At 44.1% G+C, this 12390-nt stretch overlaps 1 protein-coding gene across 1 annotated transcript in view; it reads right to left on the reverse strand.

Moving 5' to 3' along the window:
• Positions 1-12390, reverse strand: part of Clspn (claspin) — a 37974-nt gene that overhangs the window by 16054 nt on the left and 9530 nt on the right. The window contains exons 9-16 of the mRNA XM_085839516.1: positions 6555-6746; positions 5554-5765; positions 4121-4296; positions 3792-3856; positions 2898-3094; positions 2444-2598; positions 1103-1332; positions 547-658 (exon numbers count right to left, since the gene is read on the reverse strand). Coding sequence (XP_085695642.1) covers positions 547-658; positions 1103-1332; positions 2444-2598; positions 2898-3094; positions 3792-3856; positions 4121-4296; positions 5554-5765; positions 6555-6746 — 1339 coding nt within the window. The remainder of the gene's footprint in view (positions 1-546; positions 659-1102; positions 1333-2443; positions 2599-2897; positions 3095-3791; positions 3857-4120; positions 4297-5553; positions 5766-6554; positions 6747-12390) is intronic.

Genomic DNA, 12390 nt, shown 5'->3' on the forward strand with positions numbered 1-12390 from the left:
GGCTTGGTGTCAACTATCCTTACCCACTGAGCCACTTACCTGGCCTGACTTGATTTTCTTGCCTGTTTCTAGACTATTGGATTCTAAGCACATACCACAAATAGGCTTTCTGAGGTTCTTTTTGAGGTGACAGGCATGTGCCACCACTCAGACTTCTCTAGAGCCAAAGTGGAGCTGCTGGATCAGATGGCAATTCTATTATCAGCTCTGAGAAACTACTGTACTTGTTTCCCTAGCAGCTCACCAGAACAAACAGAGGTTTCCCTGATTTTTGCCAATACTTAGTTTATATAAAAACTGTAGTCACCTTAAAAGATCTGCCTTTCCCAAAGTTAATTAGCTTGTTGCTAAACACAGAGAATCGGATCCTAGGATTGCTTAGGTGGTTGTTTTGCTTTTGTTTTCTCGGTGTATCCCTGGCTGTCCTGGAACTCAGAGATCCGCCTGCCTCTGTCTCCAGAGTGCTGGGATTAAAGGTGTACGTCACCATGCCAGCGGAGCCTAGGGTTTCATCTTCCTGTGTTCCCAACAACCTTTGAGACTCACCTGTCTGTTGGGAAAGAGCCGGAGCAAAGAGCAAGCGCCTCTTCCATCGGGTCTTCTGTGCTGCTCTCCTTCTCCTGACTCCTCAGCCCCAGTGCAGCCACTGGGGAGGCATCTACCTCAACAAGGAAAGGCCAGTAAGGAAGGAAGCGATCCACCAGCTCAATTCAGTTCTTAGGTGGGAAAGTTCACCATCCATTCTTTCAACAAATCCATCCTCATATTTACTGTGTGCTGAGCCCCAGGAAGACAGTCATGAACAAAGTGAACATCCAATTACCTCATAGAGCCCGCTTCCTGTTCCAGCAAGCATGCAACGTTTACTCCCCAGACACTGTTCTAACCTCCATAGAGAGATTAAGTTATGCACTGTGATGCTGAAGTTAAAGCAGTCCTAAGTTGACACTGTCACTGTAAAGGTGAGGAAGTGACAGGATTCCATCACATCCCTGTTTTCTGTGCACTTACAGAGAGGGGCAAGAGCTTCTTTCCAGGGACAGTGACACAAGCTGACTGAATTCTAGCTGTGCTAACCTGGACACTCTCGCAGAACATTTACCTTGAGAAGGAAATTTGCCCGAGCAGAGATTCAAAAGTTCCTCCATGTTTTCTTTCTTGTCGTTCTTCCTTGGTTGACATTTCTCCTCAGGCTGAGATGTAAACTGTCCAGTGCACAAATCCAGCAGCTCGTCCATGTTGGCATCCATGGCATTCTCGTCCATGCTGGCCAGCGGCAACTGGGGCTTCACAGCCTGATAGCGATGGCGGTGATTTCTAATGTTTAAAAATCTACGAGTACAGTGAAGTGTCGGAAATTACCCAGAGGAGAGACAAATGACAGGTAAAAACCTCCTGACTTCCAGCACCAGGGTTAGAAGCTGAACGTGGCCAGCAAGACCGCTGAGTGGGAAAGGCACTCGCTGCAAAGCCTGAGGCGCTCAGTTCCATTCCCAGAATTCACATGATAGAGGGAACGAACTTCAGCAAGTTGTCCTATGACCTTCTCATGTATACGGCAGCTCATCTGTGCTCACACATGTACACACACAAGATAAACAAAAGATAATTTTGAAAAATTATAAAAAGAAAAACAAGACGCTAAATGTGAAGATTGTGAATTTCAAGATGAAGGGACTTAGAATCACCATGGAAACACATCTCTGGGTGTGTCTTCAAGGGATTAGCTAGATTAGACTAAAAGAGGCAGGAAGATCCACTCTACCGGTGGGTGGGACATTCCATGGGCCAGGGTCAGGGACTGACTAAACAGGAGAAAAGAAGATGAAAGTCATCTCTTTCTTCTTCCTGACAGTGGGGGCAATGTGCCCCATGCCCGTGCTCCTGCTGGCATGACTGCTCTGCTGTGACACATGATGGCCACTGGAACCGGCACTCAAAGTAAACCTCCTTTTTTAGAGGCTTTCTCAGGATCTTGTCAGAGCCACAAGACCAGTAACTAACACTGGGCCTCAACCCAGGCAACAAGTTTAGCCTCATGCTAACCTAGACAAGGAGGATGGGCAAAGCTTGTCAAAAGGTGAGGTATAAAGACTAACTTCTAAGGTATAAAGGTGGCTTCTAATGATAGATCAGGGATGGGTGCTATATCCTAATTTACCCAACAATCAGAACACAAAGGGATGAACAGAGAAAGCCCTTATAATACAAGGACTGTGTATATGAAATAAGATCAGAGGATAGGAATGCCAGCAAGGGGTATTTACATTTTATTTTCTGGAGACTTTGTTTAAACTCGTGGAATATAAGACTAATGGCCAGGACACCTTCTCTTTCTCAGAAGAGAAAGCGCAGATGGAGTGACAGAAGCTCATTTTATTTTTAAACAAAATTAAGCAGCACCCAGCCTTTTTCCCACCCACAGAAACACAAAACTACCTACCCATCTGCATCCAACAGTTGGCTCTGAGTGTCATCTTCCAAACAGAACTGGAAGTCTCCTGCTCCTAGGAAAAGTGTCTTAGGCTCTGGGGAGGCGGTGTACAGATCCTGGGAATCCTCTACGGGAAGTGAAGGCTCAGACAGTTTTCCTGAACTCTGGCACCAAAACAAAAACAAAAGCAAAACATTTCACAAATGCCATCCAGTGTCACGACAACAACAGAAGTTGCTACTTGCAATATGTCATCTGCTCTCAGGCAACCGCAGTGAGGAGGACAATGTACTGTCAACAGAGCCCGAGGAAAACTACCTGTAAGCAAGAACGCCTGCTAATACACGAAGCGGGTGGATTTCTAAAGCTGAGCACCTCGGTGGTGGGAGTTGGTTGGCTGGGACACACTCTATTTAGCAATGTGGGCAGCGAACAGAGATGAGAACAACTCTCCCCGCCTTACCTTAGAAGCCGAGCTGATCAAACTCCCTCGGAACAGCCCAGGGGACGGCGATCTGAATCCTGCTGTAGGGAGAAAACTTGCCCCACGGCCTATCTGTCTGTTGCAAGGCTGATAGGATGGAATTGTGGAACCGATCAGCTCAAAGCTGCTATTGTGACTGCTCTCCTTTGTTAGCAGTGAACTCGAGTCATCCTCATCTAAAGGAGAGGAGAGAGGTACCATTCTGAACACAGGAACGAGGTACATTTGTTTAGAAAAGAGAGTGGAGAATCGAACAGGTGAAATTCACTGGCAAACCACTTAAGTTCTAGGCTCCAAGTCATCCTGACAAGAGCGTTGTATACTTAGGGCTCATTACTCTGAGCTCAGTGACACGCGGACGTTCTCTTCCTTCTCTTCTGTCTAAATACATACTTTTCTTTGATCTTTGCATAGAAATATCTCATGTTTCCCTCAATCAACAAATCAACACACACCCACTCAGGATCTACCCCATGTCCACGGTCAACTATAGAAATGCAGCCCAGGGCCTGGAGGGCCCTTACTTTCTTACAGATGACCCAGGTTCAATTCTCAGGACTCACATGATAGCTCACAACCATCTGTAAGTCCTGGTCCAGGACCCGCTCCGGCCTCTGTGAGCACCAGGCACGCGCATTCACACAGGTGCGACACTCATGCTCACAGAGTAAAAGTAAGTCAATGTTAAAAAAATAAACAAAAGTAACTCAAAAAATGGGCCATGAAAACTATTTTAATTCATAAATCCCTGTCATTGCTACATGTAAGAATGTGCCATCAATAGAATAAAAAAGGAAGGAAGAAACTTTGAGACTATGGCCTTACATATCAGAACTAAAGAAGCGTTCTACATAAGGATCACTACTTACTTACCCAGTTTGTCAGACTGCTTGCCCAAGTGTTCATCTGTTTCTGACTTTTCTTCAGTAGGAAAGTAACTACAAAATAAAACAGTAAACTGCCTGAGTTCTTCCTTCCTATTCTCTTGTAAAAAAAATTCAAGGATGGGCTGGAGAAACGGCCTTTAGTTAAGAGTGCACACTGCTCTTCTAGGGGTCCCAAGACTGGTTCCCAGCTGCAGTGGATCCAGTGCCCTCTTCTGGCCTCCTCAGGCACCCGCACACAGACACACTCACACACCTTTAAGAAAGACAAGTCTTCAGAAATCCAAAAGAATTTTGTATTTCCTTATAAGAACTTACCCCATCTTAGAAGAGCTGTCCTTAAACAGAAGTAAGGTGGAGTCTGAAGAGAGAGGCTTGGGGACACAGAGGGCAACAGACTTGCCAATGTCACTACTGGTGTCTGTATTTTCTTTATCTGTTTCTTTTTCATCTTTGGTTTCTGTATCTTCACTACCAAGAAGATATTCTGTAGTCTATGCCAATCATGTAAAAATAATAATAATACAAGTAAAAAAAAAATGTTAAAAGTAAATCCACTCCTAGCCTGAGATGTGGATTCTTGGTTATAGGTTACATCTCAAGCCTGAAAAGGTGACTGGAAACTAACCAAGTCCAAGCACTATCAGTGATCTCACTCCTCTGACACAGTGGGGTTTTTCTTTTTCTTCTCTTTGTTTTTCACACAGCATCTCACCACGTGGGCCTGGGTCCCTGACTAGTCTGAACTCACTCTGTAGACCAGGCTAGCCTTGAATTTACAGAGACCAATCTGCCTCTACTTCCTGAATGCTAGGATTAAATGTTGAGTGCCACCACACCTGCCTAGCTTTTAGAGCTTTCCATACACCTCAAATTGCTACAAAGTTATGAAGGACGATTATACTGGCATGTTACTAAGGCAGTAGGAAAGTAGTCAGTCTAGAGGAAAGATGACTGTGCATCATAGTCAGGCACAGACAATACAATGTGCTGCCCAGCTCAGACACTCCCTGCTCTTTCTTTACTCAGGGTTAAGGACTTACAATGTCTTTCAACTGAAAAGAAAGCTCTTTTCACACCGAATAGCCATATAATGGATACCAGCCTTCCCTGAGCTGCAAAATTACTATGGGACAGGGCCAGAGGTTCTTCCATAAACACCCCCTTTACTAAGAATGGGAAGAATTTAGAAAGACCTTGTGCCTGAGAACTTTTCCTGACCTCAGCCTAAATAGGAACAATTGCTTTTCAATCTCAATCAATGACAGTCAGAAAAGTCCTTATTAGTAAAGTTATTTCCAATATCGCACTATATTAAAATACATAAACTAACAGGCAGAAACAGGACCCACACAGCTGTGAACTGCAGGTACTCAATAATGCCAAAAGAACTGTATGTGCTGAGCTTAGAGGATATACACAGATAGCTATTTTCATCCATCTGCCAATTACACACATGGCATACACGCATACATACAGGCAAAACATGCATAGACACACACATACACTGGGGGGTGGAAAGATGATGCAGCACTTAAAAGCACTCTCTGCTCTACCAGAGAACTCTGTTTCAGATCCCAGCACCTAGCTAACAACTACCCATGTCTGCAGTGCCAGAGGACCCAGTACCCTCCTCTGGCCTCTGTAGGCACTGTAAGCAAAACCCCCATACACATAAATAAGTAAACCTTAACTCTTATCTTTCTCATATTCATCATAGCCAAGTAACAAGATTATATAATTTCCCAAACCTCCTGAATGTCTTGATCCTCCTCCTCCTCCTCTCCCACCTCCTCTTCTCCATCTTCCTCAGACTCATCTGTCATTTCTTCCTCTTCCTCCTCCTCTTCAAATCCATCTTCATTATCTAATTTAAATAATGCTTGGCGCTTCTGCCGCTCCTCAAGCCTTCGGAGTTTCATTGCCTCCTGCAACTTAGCTTTCAACATCTGCAGTTTTTCACCTGAACAGAAAAATAGCGACATGCTTTGGGTATGACAGGCTACAAGGCACAAGAAATAACCATGCAATTTAAGCAACTTAATACAAATGTAAGCAATTTAATACAAACTCTATTTGTATTCTGAACACCCAAAAGGAAAACCCAAGACTTTAGTACTCTAGGCTTTTACTTATTTCAGTATGGAATAGTATAAAAGAGAGTGTCTGCACCCAGGCGATTATGAGTAACTGTTAAAGGGAAGGGAAGGGAACGAAGCTTCAGAAGTCTCTAGCTCAAAGGGATAGGGATGTGGTTAGCAAGCAAGGGGCCCTGGGTCTGAGTCTCAGCACTGGAAAAGTCTCTGGCTCAGAAGTCACGAGGTAAACAGTGATACACTTACTTACATAAAGACAAACAGTTAAAAAAGTAATATAGTTGGGGTGGAGGGTATGGAGGACTTTTGGGAGAGCATTGGAAATGTAACTGAGGAAAATACGTAGTAATAATAATAATAATAATAAAAAAGTAATATAGTAAAAGTGGTAAGTCTTCTGCCTCAGCCTCCCAAACGCTGGGATGTGCACTTGTGTGCACCACCATGCCTGGCTTCTCTTTTTCTACAGTGAATATTTATTACTTTTTATAATTAGGGAAGTACTATTTTTAAAAAATTGAAGCTATCTGGCCCACCCCATCTCTCTCCGTGCCACCTTCAAATCATCCTGAAGGCATGTTCCAATCTCTAAAGTCTCCAAAGGAAAAAGGTCCTGTAACTTGCTATCACAGGCTTTTCAGAGTAAAGACAAATACCTGGCTTTGTGTGGCTTGCTCCCTCCAGCTTCTCTGCTGCCAAAGTGACAGGTACCACTTCTGCCTTCAGCTCCTCCTTCCCGTCAGTGCCCAAGTCCTTCACAATGATGTTCACATTCACCGTCTGACAAGCCCTGCGACTGGCTGCTGGGTTAGCGTGCCTCCAGAAACGCTGCTTCAAGGCTTCCAATTCTAAACCCAAATGTGAGCCAGTATGTCAGTGTGCCATGCTCATGTGAGGATCCCAGTTAAGAATAAGTTTTCCAGCTTAACAGCAGTGAGGAAAATAACAGAAAAACCAAACTCCCCTTGCTACTAAGACCTGCACAAAATTAATACACTGTAATCTATCACTGTTCTCTCTCTCTCTCTCTCTCTCTGGTTTAAAACCAGACTTTTAATAGCAAATTTGTATTACTTATTTATTGTGTGTGTGTAGGAATGCATGCCACGGCCCTGTGTGATGTCAGGGGACAAGCTTTAGTCCTTTCTTCTCATCTTGTGGGTGCAGGGATTACCAGGCCAACAGGCTTGGTGGCAAGTGCCTTTACTCTCTGAGATCTCTGCAGCCCTCAGTTCCTTTTTTAGTATCAAATCAGTAGGGAAAAACCACCACCAACAACAATAAAACAAACAAACAAAAAACCAACTGCCTTCATTTCAGCTATTAAAAAGGTTAACTGGATCCAGATGTGGTGGTGTATACCTTGACTCCAGCATTTGGGATTAAAGAGACAGGTGGACTCTGTGAGTTCAAGGCCATCTTGGTCTACACAGCAAGTTCCAAGTCAGCCAGTGCTACACATTGAGACACTGTCTCAACAAACAAGTACAATTTAGAGCTGGAGAGGTGGCTCAGTGGTTTGGAGCACTGGTTGCAGAGGACCTGGGATTGGGTTTGTTTCGGCCCCCAGCACCCACACGGTGGCTCACAACTACCTGTACCATTCTGAGGGATTCAGTGCTTTCTTCTGACCCCAGGGGCTTCTGCACACACGTGGATCACTCATACATTCGGGCACATACGCGTAAAATCAAACAAATAATAACTTTTTAAAAGAGGCAAGATTAGCCAGGCGGTGGTGGTGCACGCATTTAATCCCAGCACTTGGGAGGCAGAGGCAGGCGGATTTCTGTGTTCTAGGCCAGCCTGGTTTACAGAGTGAGTTCCAGGCAGCCAGGACTGCACAGAGAAACCCTGTCTCAGAAACAAAACCAAAAACAACAACAACAAAAAACCAAAAAAGAGGCAAGATTAGTTAAAGAATATAATATAAAAAGTTTATTTTTTTGCTGGATCTTATTATTTTGTTTATTTTAGAGGCAGGGTCTCACGTTGCCCAGGCTTATCTTAAAGTATCAATCTTTCTGCCTCCACCATCTAAGAGCTGAGGCTATAAATGCACAGCATCACACTGAGCCAATGGTTCACTTCTTAAAAGCATGCACTCAGATCCATGCCATTGGCTGTATGGTTATGGCCTACATGTGTTCTTTACTTTCCCTAGAGAAGGAAACAAAATCTTCTTATTGTGCCTCTAACAATTACCAGCAGTAAAACCCCAGCTCTAAAAGATGGTGTATCTACTAGCAGACGAAAGAACAGTGAAAGCCTGAGTCTGCCTCCTATTAATAGTGACTCGGTAAAGTTGGAAGCAACAGGTGGTACCAGCAGAAAGAGAACAGAAATAGGCAGATCACTATTGATGCTAATAAAATAAAACAGCTGAGTAGGAAGATTTCACCGAGGCCCTAAAATAACATCAAGGAAGTGTCTTCATTCATAATTAGAGAATGTGACGACTCTCAAGCTCTCCAGCCTGGAGTCAGGTGAGGCAGCCACTTCCTTCGCCTTTATTACCTGACTCACCCATCCCTTACTCTCCTTCCCTCCATCTTCCTAGTATCTCATCTCTTCAAGTGGAAAACCTCTGCCCCAGCTCAAGTCTATGCCAGTAGCTCTGGTCCACTGCTCTCATTCCCACTAGGTTCCTGTGCCCTCATAAAGGATAGGAATAACATATTTAAATTTAAATCTACATTCATTTCTCTATGAGATAAAGAAATTGTGATAGATCATTGTTTTCGTTCTTTTTTTTTTTTTTAAAGATTTATTTATTGATTATATGTAAGTACACTGTAGCTGTCTCCAGACACTCCAGAAGAGGGCGCCAGATCCCGTTACGGATGGTTGTGAGCCACCATGTGGTTGTTGGGATTTGAACTCTGGACCTTCGGAAGAGCAGTCGGGTGCTCTTACCCACTGAGCCATCTCACCGGCCCCATTGTTTTCGTTCTTGTTTCTACTTTTTGAAATCTATTTCAAAGTTTTAGTTACGTTCATGTATGAATGTGTGCCTGTGTAAGTGCACATGAATGTGTGCCTGTGTAAGTGCACATGAATACAGGTGCCCCCAGAGGCCAAAGGCATCAGATCCCCTAGTGTTGGAGTTACAGATGGGTATGAGCTCCCAGACATGGGTGCTGGAACTGAACTTGGATCCTCGGTAAGAGCAGCACATGCTCTGAATTACTGAGCCATCTCTTCAACCCCTTTTTCTGTTTCTTCTGTATTTGAAACATGTTCTTGGCCATGTAGCCTTGGCTAGTCTAGTACTTGCTACATAGCCCATGGTAGCCTTGAACTTTAAGCCCTTTTCTGCCTTCTAAGTGCTAGAATTACAGGCACACGGTATCATGCCCAGCCCTCTAATTTTAATCTTAAATCCATACAAGGCATCAGCTGTGCTAGTTATCAGCTTGAACTTCCTAAAATTAGTGAGTGAGTGAGCCATTTCCCTGCTTAAAACAAAAATTTTCAACAGTCCTTTACTAGAAAAGGCTCAACTGAAGCTCTACCGCTCTAAAGTGGTCCCAAAGCCCTTCTGGATCTAGGCTACCATCAATGCCCCTGCCACCTTGACGTCCACCAGCCGGCACTCCTGATTTCTAGTATCTGTGTCTTTTGCAGTTGTCTCTACCAGAAAAGTTGTCTTCCCCCATCTCCACCTCAGGTTTCAGGACTCTGTGTAGCCAGACTTATGGTACTTTGTGGATTCCTTTCCTTCCACCTTTCTCCACCTCCCTTCTTCTATCTTTTCAACCCCCTAACACTCGGTAGGAGAGAATCAAGGATAGAGGGGAAAGAGGACGGCATTGGGCATTGTCGTTAGACTGCTTCCTGCCAATTGGGGGTGTCAAATTCCTCGGAGCAAGTTTGATCTTCACTACCATCAGGATATCTAATTTCTTCTTGTTGTTTCTTCTTCAAGCACAACTATCTAACAAACTGTGACCGACAGCAACTCCCACCTCTGATATACCCTCAAGAGTCTCCCAAATTCCAAACATCACACAATCACAGACATATCTGCTGCTGGCAAAACCACACCCGTTCTAGAGCATGAGACTAATCATGGCCAGCTGCCATGGACAATCTGAAAAAGCCCCATATCTCACACCTGGGATTAAACTCAGGGAAAACATATTCTTAGATTATTTCTGTGGGTTTTTTTTTTTTTTTTTTTTTTTTTTTTTGGTTTTTCGAGACAGGGTTTCTCTGTGTAGCCCTGGCTGTCCTGGAACTCACTTTGTAGACCAGGCTGGCCTCAAACTCAGAAATCCGCCTGCCTCTGCCTCCCAAGTGCTGAGATTAAAGGCGTGTGCCACCACGCCTGGCTATTTCTTTGTTTTTAAAGAAACCAAAATTCTCATTACAACTCTTTCTCTTTTCCTCTCCCTCTTTCTTTCCAAAACGTCCCAGAATCTCCAATCCAAGTGTCACGTGCTGTACGGCTCCTATGCATCTTCTCCAGGGACACAAACTGATCGCTTTACTTACCACCCAGTCCCACAATGGTCTGCTTGCCTCTCTCAATTATATTTCCATTTCCTTGAAGAGAGGGGTTGGGCCTTCCTTGCACACACAGTGTCAAACCAAATGCTAAATCTAAGTTTACTGCAGGACAGACTCCAAGGTCTGGCATAGAATACAATGAAAAAGACTGCTCTGGAAACCGAACTTTCATGTCAATCATATTTAAATGAAAAAAACTTTTTTTTTTTTTTTTGAGTCAGGGTCTTAACTCTATTCCTGGTTGGCCTGGAACTCTATGTAGACCAAGCTAGCATTGAGATCTCCCAGAGATCAGCCTGCCTCTACCTCCCAAATGCTTGGATTAAAGCGCAGTGAGCTACCGCACCTGGCTGGAAAGCATGCTGAGTTAAAAGAAAGTGTGCACCCTGTGGCAGCTTTTGCACTAAGCTCTATATAAGCGAAGTGTCATGCTGGAAGAATGGCCCAACTCCCCGGCCTCAGTTTCATTTTGCAAAGTAACCTCGCAGGCCTATAAGAATCAAGGAAGAAATCATCTACTAGTGTTTAACATGGTATGTTCTCAAATGTCTCCTCCCGTATCTCAGCTCAGGCCGGCTTACAGACATCTTAGGTAATTCCTAGAGTCATTTAGCAACAGGTTTCCTCAGTGCTGTGGGGAGCAGTTCCTTCTTGTCCTCTGCTAATGAATCTATGCTAATTGTGTTACATAACCCTTAGCTGTATACTAGTCTAATCAAACTCTCATCTTCTCTCAATATGTACTGTGCAGAGCCTCTTCTGTCCTTTCTAAAACTGTCCTTCTCAGGCATGCTGGGAGTGCACCCCTGTAATTCCAGGACTTGGGAGGCAGGGGTGGAGGAAGGCTGCAAGTCTGAGGCCAGCTTCATCTACACCATGAGTTCTGGGATAGTCAAGGTTACATAGTGAGACCTTAACTCAAAGAAAAAAAGTTAAAAAAAAAATCTTCCTAAAATATCATTCTCTCACCTCTACAAGCCCATAAAGCCCATCTATTCAACAAAGCCACCAAGCATATACACCAGACCCTGTGGCTGACATAGCACCTGCCAACAAGTTGCTGCTGACTGGAACAGTCTTGATGTTAAGGGCTTTAGTTACCACCATGTGAATGCTTCTTTAGTTTTTTTATTTGAATACACTATTTCAATATACCTTTCATATAGCGCCTGAACCATACAGTGTGTCTTTCCTTTTTCTTTCTAAGAAGGGTTGGAGAGAGCCCAGGTCTGAGCGCCAGCACATACCAATTCCTAACACTATGACGGAGAGGCAGGAGAGCTGGGAGTTTAAGGCTAGCCTGGACTACACAAAGAGATCCTGTTTCAACAACTAAATACTGGATACTCGGTTAAACAGTTTGTAATATATGCTAGGGAAGGGATGTGACTCAATTGGCAGAGTGGTCGCCTAGCATGCATGAAGTCCTAGGTTTAATCCCCAGCAACCCACTAACCAGGTATGCCTGCAATCCCAGTACTCAGAAGGCCAAGGTCCTCCATGGCTACACAGTGAGTTTGAGGCTAGCCAGAGAAACATGAGACATGAGAATGTCAGAGTCCCTGGAGCTGTAGTTACAGGGAGTTAAGATCCACCAGACATGGACGCTGGGACTCAAACTCCCTCTGGTCCTCTGGTAGAGCAACAAGTGCTCTTAACCAGTGAGCTATCTTCCCAGGTCCTGCGGTGAAAGTACCATAAGTGAGGGCTAGGTATCTGATTTACCTGAATGTGTGACAGAATGCCTCCATTGCAAACAGGACTCTTACAAGGTTACAGGTGACCTTGCTCTGTCAGCCCAGAAAGGAGTAGAGCATTTTATAAATACAGCAGATAGTTTAGTATCTGTTGAGTGTAGGGGTGGAGGAAGAAATTCAATTTTGCAGACAATTTAAGTGGATCAAAGTGTTTCTCTCTGGGTGTCAAAAATGAAATGTTTTTATGAATGATTGATTTAATATAAGATTTGACACAGGGTCA

This window comes from Mus caroli, unplaced genomic scaffold (genome assembly GCF_978045245.1).
Source record: "Mus caroli unplaced genomic scaffold, Mus_caroli_1 scaffold_6, whole genome shotgun sequence".
NCBI classification, from domain to species: Eukaryota; Metazoa; Chordata; class Mammalia; order Rodentia; family Muridae; genus Mus; species Mus caroli.